Here is a 15594-nt window from a genome sequence, read left to right on the forward strand (position 1 = left end):
ACCTGGATGATGTGACGGCAGCCATATTGCGCCAGAATGCCTACCACACACTAGCTTATTGGTGGACAGGAGACTGAAGGTGCGTCCCAATTCACGTACTTATGCACTATTCTGTGTTTTTTAGTATAAATAGTGCAAGTAGTGTGTTCACACAGACAATTCCTAATAGAAAAAGTAAACTTTAAATGAACGATGATGCACTTAATTAACCTGAAAAAAAAACAAAGTGTGGAATGTTGGGTACTTCATGTACTCAACTTTCACCGCTTTAATTACGCAACGGAAGGGGAGGGGCTATCAGACTCCGACGGTGAATGACAAAATAACCATATAAAATTCATACATTACACGGATATACATAGTGCATAAGTATATAGTGTATAGTGTGTCATTTGGGACGCAACTAGAGTGATGAAGCCAATCAGTATATATGGGGATGATTAGGAGGCCATGATGATGGACAGAGGCCAATGGACAAATTTGTCCAGGATACCGGAGTTACACCCCTCTTTTTCTAAGGACATGGAATTTTTAATGACAACAGAGAGTCAGGAACTGAAAAGTTTAACGTCTTATCCGAAGGACATACTTTTTTTGACAGTGTGGTGTCCCAATCACTACCGGGGCGTTAGGACCCACACAGACCACAGGGTGAGCACCCCCTGCTGGCTTCACTAGCACCTCTTCCAGCAGTTTTCCCAGGAGGTCTCCCATGATTTGCCATTTATGATTTTAAAGTCTCTGAACAAAGCAAATAAAATGGAATGATTTTTAAAAAAAGTATTATGTTGGGTTGAATAAGTTAAAGATTTAATATTTCATTCTATTGTATCTAGCCTTCGCGTTATTAAAATCTGTGAACTTTTTTCTTAGAAATAGACATACAAGCACAGGTGGATTGTCATGAACAAAAACTACTAAATAATTCTATATTGTTCAAAATTCACCCACTATACACCGGCTGGTATATCAAATGTACTGATCACCTGAACCCGCATTTTTGCCATGCTACTCTAAATTAAAACCTTTCCCAGTCTATTATAAAATCAGTACTTATGCTCTTCCTGGAATATGATCATTCTAGTTCAGCTGTTTTTCTGCAGAGGACTGAGAGTCATGTTACATCTAACACACCTCACTGGATACTGCGCCCATGTCAACAGCGAACCCTAGCTAATAATTCTTGGAATCTTACACTGCTGCGGCGAGATGAGGCCATATTTCAGTAAATAGAACTCATATTGCTCTCCACGTGTTGGAATGACTGCACAGAAACACTCTCTCTCTTTCATTCTCTCTCGCAGTCAGGATAAAGAAAACCCCTCAGTGTCAACATGTTCTCCGTGTCTCCGCGCAGTGCTGTCATTAGAACATAGGGGACTTTTTTTTTAATATCCTGTTCTCCTGAGCCACTCTAAGATGCGACGTCCGTCGAGGCCGCGCTGCATCAATAGCATCCGGACAACCCAGCCATTGTCACGATAGATATGAAAATAGCCGCCTGTGTATATGTGCGCCGAATAGCTAATTTACCTAGTGCTAACAGGAGCACTGAGCAAGCAGGCAGCACTTTCATTTAATTATAATTAATGAGATGCATTGCATATGTAAATGTTTTATTTTTCCCTTCTGTTACACGATGCGACTCCCTTGGGAATTGTCACCACAATGACTTGGAATGAGCCTCGGGAATGGCTTTGCATGACAGTCAGTGGCACTTCTCTCTTATTCCTCGTCTCTGATGATCTAAGAGTCCAGTGGTCCTCAGATCCATACAAGAAGGTCACGTGGTCAGATAGTAGCCATCAAATGGCAAACGAGACTTGTAGAGCTGATGGGTGTTGGGATCTCTGATGTATCAGAACCTCCAGGCCCAATTAGCCTTTTAAGTCATTTCTGTGTGAGAAACTTCGCACGGTGTCACGCTCTTCCTCCATGGTGCCATAGCAGGCAGGCAGCCAGGAAGTGGCATGTCAGAGTGCCGGAGGGCTAAGGGGCCATCACTCAGTCAGCGCTATGCTAATTGTACATGAGAATGAATGATGGCTGCTATTGTTCTTTTATGCGAGGTTGATTGCCTATTACTCGTGTTCTTGAGCTCACATGAGTGGTATCCTGAGCCGTCGGATCAGCTGGTTGGAGATGATGTTAATGCCGGCTGATTTTTTGATGGAGTTCATTATGCCCCTGCAGAGTCATGATGAATTTTAAAGTTAGCGAGAAAGGAGGTGAGCCAGATTTCCGTGTGCGGAAAAATACATCTCCCTCTCGCTGACACATTCATCATAACACTGTCTGGGCTGCTCCTGACAAAGCTCCGCAGCTATACCCACTTTCCCCACTACTGATTTAGCCGGTTGGTTATGGATCGGAGTGAAGTGCAGAGACAGAACTTGCTCGCTTCCTGCATGAGAAATAAGTCCATCCCCTGCTGTTTGAAACACATTCAATCATTGTCGTAGCTCAGACAGGAGCTTATCATACCTAAGCTTTAAAATACACCACTCCAGGCTACGAGACTTAATATCTGCAGCATAAAACTGGGATGGTAGAGCAGATGAGATCCACATCTCCTAATTAGCCTCTAATTACATAGTGCTTTGTCCAATTAAGTTAGCGTTTATAACGGTGGGTGTGAACACATTGTGTTCTTTTTAGTCTGGTCTGATCCTCTTGGCAGATATTCTCATGTAAGGTTTCATAAAACTCAGTGGAATAAACTGTGTGAATACAGTATATTCACACAATCAGTGTTTGATATTGACAACCGTATTTATCAACTGGTTTGACCAAAACAAATTGCATTCACCGATGATGAATACTGATAAGAGTAATTACTGACAGGTTTGACTCAAAAGCTGTGTTCATACATTGAGCGTTTGGAATTGACAACCGTATTTACTTACCGGTTTCACTCTCAAAAGCTACATTCTCACAATGTTGGGGATTGACAATCATATTTACTAACAGGTTTTACTCCCAAAATCTAATTTCACACAGTGTTGGGGATTGGCAACTGTATTTATCAACCGGTTTTAGTCCCCCACCCCCAGCCAAAATCTACCTTTATGCAGTGTTTGGGATTTACAAACGTATTTACTAACAGTTTTGACTCTTTAATAGTCCTTTTCATAAAACAGTTTACAAGAGTGTCTTGAATACTGCCTGTATGAGCAAATAACCGAAATGAAGCTACTCTTCTATTCTAACAATAGCCATAGATGGCAACTTTGGTCAAATCAGAAGGTCTGATCACAGTTGACACAATGTTGTGTAATATACTTAATTTAATATACTTAATATACTTAGTGGGTATAGCAATTTTATTTAGACTGTCAGTATGCTGCTTATAGAATGCAGTCATCAGTCTCTTTCATAACCAAACCTTATGTGAACCTAACAATACATAGCACTCCAACCAGGAGTGACAACCATGTTCTGTTGATGTGTGAACATAGATATTATGACATAGACTACTTTGACATATGGCTATTATTGATGTCAGGTCCTGAGTCTGACATTGGATGATGGGTTGATGGTGTCTGGCTCACTGTTCCAGTTTCTCTCAAAGGTGTTTAGTAGGGTTCAACTGTGGGCTTTGAGTAGGTTTGTCCATTTTTTTATAGTCAATAAAATATTTCTTTATGGCATGGCTGTGACCAAACAGAAAGCTCACATTTCTCTAGAATTGTATGGTACGCTCTTTAAGAGTTATAGGGCCCTATCTTACACCCGGTGCAATGCAGCACCAAGCACGATGCAAGTGTTTTTAGTTTCAGTCTGCACAGTTATCATTTTCACGTCCTGCGCCACGTTGTTTAAATAGCAAATGCATTTGCGCCCATTTGTGCACCCATGAGCGTGCTGGTCTGAAAGCGAGGTGTGTTCTAGCGCATTGTTGGCACGTTGCTATTTTGAGGCAACAGATATAGACTGCGCCATTGACCAAACCTGGTCTAAAGTCAATGGCGCAATATTTTTTTTTTTTTTTAAAGAGTGCGTTAGTAATGTGCGCCTATAGGCGGGTCCACAACGTGCGTACACTCTGCTTATATAAACACACAGGGACGCACAGCAGCACACATACATGCCTAATATTTAAAATAAAAGCATTACAATGTAAAGTATTATTATTGTGTACATAAAGATACGGTGGAATCCGGCTTGTCCCGTAGATGGTCTGCTTGCGCACTTTTACCTCGCGCACGATCAGTTCCGTTTGCGCTCTGGAGACGGCTTCAGCCTTTCCACTGTTAAATTCATGTAAATAGGCGAATCTGCCATGGCGCGAGTGCAACTGGCTTTTAAAGGGAATGGGAGATGAGACTCTGATTGGTTTAATGCACGTAAATCCCAAAACACACCCATTACTCATTAAGAGAATAGGGACAACCCTTTTAGACCACGCGCCTGGCGGGCCGACCATTTTTTCCATCGTTAAACTAGCAAAAGTGGATTCGGACACGCCCGAAGTGAACTTGCGCCCTGCGCTTTAGACCATGCGCTTAGATCGTTAAAATAGGGCCCATACTCTCTTATAGTTAGTAGAGTCTGAATAGAATACAGCATTGAAAACGTTCTTGACAGGCTGTACCCCCTAGTTGAGCTCCAGGTATTGTTGCACAGTTAGGTTTGAAAGTCTTTGCTCTCTCTTCCTCTTCCTCTCTGCTAAGACCCTTAAAAAAACACAGGCAGCCTACTCAGTCCCTCATGCCCATGTGGGCCAGCCGGAGCAGGCAGGAAATCAATGGTGGCTGGGGACAGACGGCTGCTGTCCCGCAATTAATGCCAATTTGTTATGTGCACGTATCTCTGCAGGGAGACATGGTGTGGGCGGAACTTTCCCGCACTGATTCAGGCACCTTGAGTACACAACTCCAGAGAAAGAGCTAGATAAAGAGTCTGTTCCCAGAGGTGAATTTAGATGGCTTTACATTGGTAAATGCTTGCATGAATATGAATGATTGTAATGAATTATTCAGATGTTTTGGCATGTTTTGTGCTGTTATTAACATACACTGAACCATTTTCAAAGGATTGTAAGGGAATATAGATCTTGCTAACGTCCTACATCTGACTAAGTGGCATTTTCAAAACTGAATGATGGAAATGTTTAAAACTTAAAATATATATTATTTCAGTGCATGCATTCCCCGGGATCTGAACCCATGATCTTGCCGTTTGAGCTACAGGAATGCCTAAATATTGAATATCATAACATACACTCACCTAAAGGATTATTAGGAACACCATACTAATACTGTGTTTGACCCCCTTTCGCCTTCAGAACTGCCTTAATTCTACGTGGCATTGATTCAACAAGGTGCTGAAAGCATTCTTTAGAAATGTTGGCCCATATTGATAGGATAGCATCTTGCAGTTGATGGAGATTTGTGGGATGCACATCCAGGGCACGAAGCTCCCGTTCCACCACATCCCAAAGATGCTCTATTGGGTTGAGATCTGGTGACTGTGGGGGCCATTTTAGTACAGTGAACTCATTGTCATGTTCAAGAAACCAATTTGAAACGATTCGAGCTTTGTGACATGGTGCATTATCCTGCTGGAAGTAGCCATCAGAGGATGGGTACATGGTGGTCATAAAGGGATGGACATGGTCAGAAACAATGCTCAGGTAGGCCGTGGCATTTAAACGATGCCCAATTGGCACTAAGGGGCCTAAAGTGTGCCAAGAAAACATCCCCCACACCATTACACCACCACCACCAGCCTGCACAGTGGTAACAAGGCATGATGGATCCATGTTCTCATTCTGTTTACGCCAAATTCTGACTCTACCATCTGAATGTCTCAACAGAAATCGAGACTCATCAGACCAGGCAACATTTTTCCAGTCTTCAACTGTCCAATTTTGGTGAGCTCGTGCAAATTGTAGCCTCTTTTTCCTATTTGTAGAGGAGATGAGTGGTACCCGGTGGGGTCTTCTGCTGTTGTAGCCCATCCGCCTCAAAGTTGTGCGTGTTGTGGCTTCACAAATGCTTTGCTGCATACCTCGGTTGTAACGAGTGGTTATTTCAGTCAAAGTTGCTCTTCTATCAGCTTGAATCAGTCGGCCCATTCTCCTCTGACCTCTAGCATCAACAAGGCATTTTCGCCCGCAGGACTGCCGCATACTGGATGTTTTTCCCTTTTCACACCATTCTTTGTAAACCTTGGAAATGTGAAAATCCCAGTAACTGAGCAGATTGTGAAGTACTCAGACCGGCCCGTCTGGCACCAACAACCATGCCACGCTCAAAATTGCTTAAATCACCTTTCTTTCCCATTCTGACTTTCAGTTTGGAGTTCAGGAGATTGTCTTGACCAGGACCACACCCCTAAATGCATTGAAGCAACTGCCATGTGATTGGTTGATTAGATAATTGCATTAATGAGAAATTGAACAGGTGTTCCTAATAATCCTTTAGGTGAGTGTATATATCGAATTTGCAAACAAAAGATGAGCTTCTCCACTTGAAGATGTGCTCGTGCTCCTAAGGTTGCACTTATGCAAGTTCAAATTGGCTTGTGTCATTTCCTATTCCCACCCCCTTATTTAACCTATTGTTTTCTGTCATTACTTTGAATGTCACTATCTAAAGGCAAAAAGCCCATAAATAAAAAATCCTTCACACTAGTCTGTAATAGTTGTTGGTGAAAACAAAAATCGCATGACATAAAACAAAGGGTTGAAAGTAGCTGTAGGTTTCTTTTGTTTCATTCGTTAATGCAATACATGTATATCAATAAGCACTGTCCTCCTTAAAATACTGCTGTTGTGTCCTTGAGTCTGCTCGTTAATTCACTATTGCCTCAGGCGTGCTGTATGATAGCTGTTCAGCCATTATCGTGTGTTTCAGATGCTGGAACGGTGTTCAACAGTGCTGAATTGGTGTAACAGTGCCAAGACCTTGACAGCAGACAGCATGGACAGTAAAACATTTTCTTAAAAACTTCACACTGAGATGTCAGGTGTGTGCAAGAGCAAAACCTGCGTGGGGATGTTAACATGTTGCGGTTAATTTTATGTTTGTTAAATGCAGGTGTCGTGTGTGGGAAGTTTGAGTTTCTTGACAGAAGAGAAAGCTTTGTAGTGACTTTTTAATCAGTGTGTGTGAAGAGTGGGAGTTTTAAGCCTTAACTTTTTATTCCATACTTTGTTGCAAAGATATTTTTATAAGATGTAAATCACGTACACTCATTGTGTTATTAACAGATAACAGAAATAAGCACCACGTTTTTTTCCAAAGAGAAAAAAAAAAAAAAAAACATTTGAAGCACGAAAGGTTTTCACTTTATTGCTTAAAGGAAAAAAAAAAAGAAAGTTCTGTCAGAGTTTACTCACCCTTATGTAATTTCTAACTTGTGTGATTTCCTTTCTTCCATGTAACACTAAAGATTTGAATGATAGTTTTGTGTGCGGAACAGACTGAAATTTAATTCACTGAGAATTTTACCTCGAAAATCTTCCTTGACAGTCATAGTCACCATTCACTTTCATTGTACAGGGTTCAGCAATGAGGCTTATACCTGAATTCTGCACGTCAACTTTAATTACTGGCTAACATAGATGAAACTGAAAGAATGACTCCTGTATTTGTAGCATCAGTAAGAAAGGGCTGAAAATTATAAACAAATCAGTACAGTTTTACCATCATTTTCCTGCAAAAGTGTTTATGAATCTTTGGCTGTATTGGGCTTTCATGTATAATTAGAATAACTGTATCATTTCCAGCTATTATTGCTAGTTTTCTTTGTACATACATTTTTATTATAAATGTATGTGAGTGAAAAATGTATATGGCACAATATTTTAATAATATTAAATTATATATTAAATTGTATATTTTTGTTACATTTATTATCTAAATTATTAATGTAAATATAAAATGTATTATCTAAATTATTAAAAAATGTGTTGGTGCCAGTAATTTTTTTTTTGAAAAATCTGTTTCAACAGAGCTTGAACATTCAGCTAAATAATTTCAGTTGTGTTTTCCTAAAAAGAAAGAAGCTATGCTTTTCTAAAGACACGAGGGTAGGTAAAAGAAGACATCATTTTCATTTTTGTGTGAAGTATTACTCTAATAATAATAGCACAAATATTTATATATCCTTTGTGAAGTCAAGAGCTAAGTCTACAAAATACCTTTGCACTGCTTTTTTTCTGCTAAATGTTGGTTTTAAAAAGGCCTTGGAAAATATTTCAGACAAGCAGCATTCATCATTTTCTTAGAGGCTTTTAATGGCTGAGATCTTTGCTTGTTGTTGTACCTTCTCATTATTGTGTCCTTAGTGCTGTTCACTGACTTCCTACATTAATGACACTCAGTTATACCATTGAAATCTGCTCTGAAACGTGTACTGAGTGTATATCTTTTCATTAGATGTGACACGCCATCTGTGATGTTCAAAAACCTACTGCCTGTACACCTTGCACAAAGCAATTCATATTCGTGGAACCTCATGTGATTTTCTGGTAGTATATGAAGCGAAACCAATGTAATGCTTCTTGTATATGCAAAATATAACTAGTATAGCTTTATGTAACAATACGTAAGATGAGGGTCTGATTATAAAATCCGTAAATATCAAGAATTTGAATGTGGCCATCTATGTTTTTTCAGCTTTTGTAACAGTTCCTTTGAATCCAGAAGGCACCGTCTATATGTGTCGATGTGAAGTTTCACAGGGACATTTATCCTCACCAAACAAGCTCAGATTCCCTTCACTTTACAGAACTGAAAGACCAGACTGCTGAACTCAGTGAAAAGCAGAGAGGAAACGCTCTGTAAAATGTGAATGTATCAATTAGAAAAGTGGCCATGACTACTAAAAGTTTTGAAACATGGTGATTTAAGGCCACAGCCAATATGGATTTTTCCAATAGAAAAAGGTATAGACTTAAAAGTAAAGGTCATGTTTTTAGACTTTTCAGAACATCCACGCTACATGAATACACGAATAACCACAAAAAAGTAAATAACATAGGCGAACAGGAAATTTAAAGCTTTATTTTGCCCCAGTCATTGGCATTAAGGTCTGAAAACATGCACTGTGCTAGCATACAGTGGCGGATTTAGCAAATCGGGGGCCCAAGGCGAAGGTAGGCTATGGGCCCCTACCCATCCAATCTTTAAAAGAGAACGAGAAAAAAATGTACCGACTGAATGGTGGATAGGCAGGTAAAGCTATACGGGGAAGTAGGTTAGAGAGGAGAAAAAAACGTCCCCTTTAAACCCTGCATACACTTCTTTACTCCTAAACAGAAACATGTTACAATGTTTACATGGTACAATTTCTGGTAAGCTATGTTTTTTTTTTGTTTTGTTTTTTGTTTTTTTGCTTGGCAAATTTCACCATTTCGATTCAATTCTTGTGATTTGATTCAATATTAACTAATTTGGATAAATATTAGGTAACGTTTCACAAGACAGGCGTTACTTTTTCTCAAGAAAATAAAAAAAGCCCTATCAGCTGGTATAATTTAAGGTTAAAATAAGTAATATAGTACACATATTTAGCCAAATACTCTCTATAGCTCTTTTTTTTCTAGCCAATTAAATGGCTTTCCTGAGGTAAATGTTATGTGGCGATTGTTCTCCAGCTGTTTTACCTCTTTTCGCAGCTGAAAAACACTTATTGATCGATATTATGAATGAGGAATATACATTTCAGTAAGTTATACGGTATCTTTCAACATTGTTAATTTGTGTTTATTTACCATTAGGTAGTTTTTAGAATTAGATCAGTTCACGTGCCGCTATAGGAATCTGTCACGTCACATTAAAACGGCAAAACGGTATTTATTGTTTGAATTTCGTAATATAATTGACAGAATCTGAGAGCTGAGATTTTTTTAAATATCATGATTCATAAACTGCCAGTTTTGTCTGTCGATCTCCGTGTCCTCTTTGCTTCACGATTTTTCTGTGCGTTGGACGTTGTTGTTCCTGATCTGTATCCCCAACAATATCCATAAAAAGTTTGTCATCTTTGGCAGCGTTCCCAAATAGCCTACTTATTATCTGCGTCTTTTAACTTTTTTTCTTTTATTTGATCCGCTTGGGTAACTTCGAAACTTAAAATCTTCGCGTTTAGACTCGTCTTGCTCTGGGGATCAATTCCTCTATTTCCCAGTCCTCCTGTTACTGCGTGTTGTTTATCTTTCGCGCCGCGCACTTTTTTGGACTTTTTGCTTTCCTCCCGCTTCCTCCTTTTTTCAGCACCGCTTGGGTAGCTAGCTTCGCTTCATTTTTACTCTGTCTACTACTCTGTACACTCTGTCTGTCAATCACTTATTTTTCTCCGTCAGTTTTTTTGGCACAGCCTTGTCACTTTCGCAGATGCGCAGTAAAAGTGAGATAATGGAATAGTCCAATATAGTGAGGCGGGAGGGCCCCCTCCTGTCTGCGACACTAATGATTGATGCCATTTTTCGCAAATGGAGTTTTAGAAATATATAATTTGAAAAAAAAAAACAAAAAAAACAAAACTCAAGCATAAGTTAATAGGGCATTTTTGGGGCCCCTAGGTAGCTCGGGGCCCAAGGCAATTGCCGACCTTTGCCTAATGGTAAAGTCCGCCCCTGCTAGCATATGGAAAAACAGTTATGTACAGGTACGTCATTTCCATCAAGGCCATTTAGCTGTTTAGCTATACATCTAATCTGCAGTCAATAACCACGGTCTCCAACATGTACTTCCAAGAATTCGCTTACATAAACCTGCAGCCAGTGGTTGTGTAAAGTGTAATTGTTTTGCAATCTCCAGTCACTGTCACTCGTCCCTTCATCATGCGCAAACGCAAGGACACAGCAAAATAGCAGCGGGAACAGATTCCGTACCCTCTCTCGCAGCTCGTCCTGTGTCAACATAATGATGGCTATAGTCATAGAGATAATTGTGGCCGAACGCTTTCCTGTGTCAGCTTAAAACATAGCTGAACTGTTTAAATGGCAGACAGACTAATATTTAACCGGAGATTGTCTCTGAGGAGAGCGTGAAAGAGGAAGTGGGGGTCTGCAGCTCGTCGGGACAGCGTAACCGCAGCGTCTGTAATTACCCTGGATGTGCCTCCGGGCCGGCCTATCAGAGGGCTTCCTCCGACGCTCGAGTGTGGCGCATGGCATGACATTTGATCACTCTCTTATCATGCGTGTTCCTTTTGGGAGAGGTGCTGGCTTGAAAGGGGGGATTACTGGGCTGTGCCGGTGTGATAAACCCTCTCAGTTTGCTGAACACCTCACACGAGGCCACGGCTAACCACTGACCTCATCTCATGCTAAAGAAGTGTGTGAATCCAACCCAGGCTAATGTTTGGCAGGTTAACGCATGCTAACGGGCTCAGAAAACCAGAGATTATTTACTTACCACGGGATATTCTTCACACACATTACCTTAAAGAAAGTACTCGCACTGAAAGTGTAAATGTAGTTGGAAATGTGGTTAATGTGAGTATATGTTTGGTTATCTCAGTGTTTTCTACTCTCTCATTATCTCAAATACCTCCAGACAATTTGTCCACGTCTCCTTCATTCGCAATAACGATTGCGCTGAGTTTCTAACCTAAGAAACGTATACCATTCTGTGGAGACACTCTTGGCATTAGCGTTGAAGGCAGATGTTGTGTTGAAACGGAAGCAAAACCAAAGGCAACAAAATCACTGGCAGGTTTAACGCTCTCACGTTTGGAGGCGTTTCATGAAGGCGTTGGTGATCGGAAGATGCTCTAGTTTCACTAAAAATCACATGTGGTTCATTGTAATAATAGTTTTTCTCTTGCTATCTTTCAAAAGGAAAACTGACTTATGCCTGCTATACTCTAAATACGGTAACAGGTAATGGTACGGTAAACGGTAACAGGTACGGTAATGCTGTCGTTATTTTTAGTAGCTCACATGGAGACAGATTTTTTTAAATGAATTTTCCATTTTGTAGGTTAAAAAACAGAAATCAATTTAATTTATCAGAAAATTTACAGGGGAGAAGAAAGATTTTATTATTTCATTGAATTGAAATATTTAGTTATTAACATTCACTTGCAAGTTTAAAATACTCTAGCTGGTGTGAATTTAAGGTGACTGTTATTTTAGAATGTACCACCTTATTATTCCCATGCCGACATGTCACGCTTGTCACGTGACGCACCGATGCTACAATAGACAATATGCCGTATTACTGATGTATCTTTTTTATTTCACTTTTCCTTTTCATTCAAAATTTTCTCAGACTAAATCGTAAAATATCTGATATTTCCGGATCAATACACGGATAAAAAAGTAGCAGAAACAAGAGCTAAAAGCATTGCTATGGAAACTTGTTTCCGACACGGAATAAAACCAATTAAAAGATAATTGCGACTTTTTATCTCACAATTCCGAGTTTACATCTCGCAGTTCTGACTTTTTCTCACAATTGTGAGATAACAATTTGCAATTACCTTTTTAATTTTTTATTCAGTGGCGGAAACAAGCTTCATTGCTTATGCACATTGTAGTCTTTGAAAAAGTCTGAGTTTTGCTTTTTTTATGAAAAAAACATTCAAGTGTTGATAAAAAAATATACATTTTTGTTTGTTTGTTTGTTTAAAAGCAGAGGGTCTGTTCTTTCTTTTGATATATTGCATGTTCAGATATTCATATAGCAATATATTCCCGTGCCATGACATTTTTGTAAAAATGATCAAAAACGCTAGCATTAACCACCTTTATAATGATCATGTTAAATGACCGCCACCATGTTAGTTTGCGCTGCAATGCTGAAAATCAAAGAGCTTGTCATACCAAATTCTGGGGCCATCAAATTTGTGACCAATAGGTCACAGAATTTGGTGTTACACTGGAATTAAAACGCGTATATTCCTCCATTTTTCCCAAAATACATGAAAGTAAGTGCGAGAACTGGGAGAAGAATAGAGTAAACTTTACGGTTACCTACACAATGTGTATCTGATCCAAATTAAACACGTTGTCAAATTATGTTTGAAAGGATTACGTTTGCCGCTTCCATTGACACGTGTATATTACTAACTGCACATGAGATGACCAAACAATGAGATCACAACAACAGCAAACCACAATGTTTTTTGTGTATTGTAGAGGTTTATACATCTTACATGAATGAGTAGAAATAAAGTGAACTTAATACAAAATATTTTCAATATTTTTTTAATAATGTTATAAAATAATATAAAAATATTATCTAATTAAATATTAGCTTTAGTACAAGAATAAAGACCATTATTTAATTCAAGAAAAAAAATCTTAATATCATGTTTGATATTTATAACACAGTGGGTCATTATACATAAAAAATATATAGCTGCCTTTTCTCTTTTTTCTCTTTTTGTAAAGCACATTGAAAAGCCACATTTAAGGGTGCTACAGTATATACAAATAAAGTCTGTTATACTGTTATTATTATCATCATATTTGAGGTCATGGGCATCGAAGTAGTTGAGTGAATTTTATTTTCTTTGGTCATGTGTTATCTTGCCTCTGGTGCCCCCTCAAAAACCTAAATAAAAATAAAAATAAGATAATAATGCATGACGCCCCTAGTTATCTTAATTGTTTAAAATTGTGTGGCTCCTAATTAACACATGCAAATGACTTCTAATTGCTCTTACTAATGGGCCATGCTCTTATTAGTTCATTTATCATAGTTTTCTCTTAATGGTGAAAAAAGGCTGAAATGTGTTTGATTGATGCTTGTATCATGAATATATAGCAAGCATTTGTGGAGTCTGACATTATGATGAAGAAAGTACAGATGTGTGTGTAAAGGTTTCAAAGGAAAAATGCATTCATGCTCCAAGTTTGATCACTTTCAGCCTAGCGAATGCAGTTTTTGTGCCCTCTCACTGCTAATTGCAGTTTAGTCAACAGTGACAAAGTTTCTCTCTCTTGCAGGATTTGGTGACCAATGTGTCACCTCGAATCGTGCGTGGGACCACCTCAGGCCACCTTTTCGGTCCTGGCCAGGGCTCGTTCCTCAACATCGAGCTCATTAGTGAAAAAACAGCCGCCTACTGGTGCAAGAGCGTGGCTGAACTCAAAGCTGACTTCCCCAAAAATGTGAGTTCACTTTCAGCTCAACGTTTGACTTATCTTGTCTTTATCTCTTATTTCTCTTTCTCCTTTACTCTTATTCCTGCAGAGTTTTTTTTTTTTTTTTTTTCATAATGTGATTCATTACTTTGTTTCTCACTTTGTGAGTCTGGGGAGCCTGTCAGTGTTTTATCAACAGCCATAATTCTCTATAATAGAGGTGCCATCTTTTTCCCTCGTTTTCGGTCCCTCAGTAACTCGAGTCGCTTTTGCTCTGTGCATGTTAACTGCTTCACGAGTAATTGTGTAATAGAATCTCACTAATAGAAGATTTTCCAAAGCCTTCATTCTCTTCTTCTCCCTCCTCTGTCGCTCCGCAGGCAGATGACAATGGCTTTTTGTAGTGTTCTTTTCATCGCAATCAGCCATCTCTTTTCTCTCTAATCATTTGCAATGAGACAGCCCGTTTGAGCACAAAATAACTTCCTCAACTTTTGTTGTCTGCCTGCTTCACTCAAGGGTGAGATTAATTTTGAATTACAGGGTGTAATTATGAGGCACAATGTCACTTTTCACACTAACCCCATGAATTCCTCCTTCACACAGATGTGTTCCTGTTTTTTTGTTGTTGTTTTTTTCAGACTGGCTTTTACTTCTTAGGCAACATCCAATCCTAAACTGTATTTTTAATTAGTGCTTTTTTTAGAGTTTGAAGTTAGCATTTTGGTGAAGTTAGCATTTTGTAGCATGTTACATGGAAAAACCTAGTAAACAAAAATGTGTAGCACATAATTATATTTGGTAAAATAATTAGTTTTAGTCACATATGTTTTGGTATTGTATGAAATTTCATATAAACTGTGTGATTGATTGATTTGCTGACATTTACCGCAATTACGAGATTCAGACTTGCAAAAAGCATCCTTGTAGTTACAACGTAATTTGCGTTACAACTTTAATATGCGGAAATGCTCAAATGCCAGTGGCAGAGGCTTCAGCAGTAAAATGTTGTTATAATATTTCTGTTAAATAATGCTATTGTAAACTATTGTTAATTTTTTAATAATGCAAGATTAATCTGAAAATAAATGAGGGACATACAATACAATTTAATGTAAGTAGCTAGCACAAAGTTATATATAACTAACGTCTAATGTCTGACTAAATTAGCATGTTGCTAGGCTAACAACATTTACTCTGGTGGTAAACATTGCTACAATACTTGGCTTTCACAAATATTGTACTGCACAGGTTTCACCTTCAGGAGTTATACCTAATCTAACCCTAAAACATATTTTTGTTATTTGGTATAATCTAATAAAGTAAAGTTTATTCAGTCATAATAAAATATTTGTGACAATATTGTCAAACCAGTTAATTTAGAGGGAGCCACATGAAGCAGTCTTTTTCCAGTGTGGGTAAATTATTCAGTTGTATTTACACTTAACTACTTTGTAAATGAAATGTACATTTATTTATGGTCAACATTACCCATCATCTTGGATTTGTGTTTTCATTTCTCGCCACAGTGCTTCCCAAGATTA

General features: G+C 38.7%; 1 protein-coding gene across 1 annotated transcript in view; it reads left to right on the forward strand.

Annotated features, from left to right (window-relative positions):
- Window positions 1-15594, forward strand: part of dpydb (dihydropyrimidine dehydrogenase b) — a 175159-nt gene that overhangs the window by 100026 nt on the left and 59539 nt on the right. The window contains exon 14 of the mRNA XM_081373345.1: window positions 13913-14077. Within this exon, the coding sequence (XP_081229471.1) occupies window positions 13913-14077 (165 nt within the window). The remainder of the gene's footprint in view (window positions 1-13912; window positions 14078-15594) is intronic.

The sequence above is a fragment of the Scardinius erythrophthalmus genome (assembly GCF_964197995.2).
Source record: "Scardinius erythrophthalmus genome assembly, chromosome: 9".
Taxonomy (NCBI): domain Eukaryota; kingdom Metazoa; phylum Chordata; class Actinopteri; order Cypriniformes; family Leuciscidae; genus Scardinius; species Scardinius erythrophthalmus.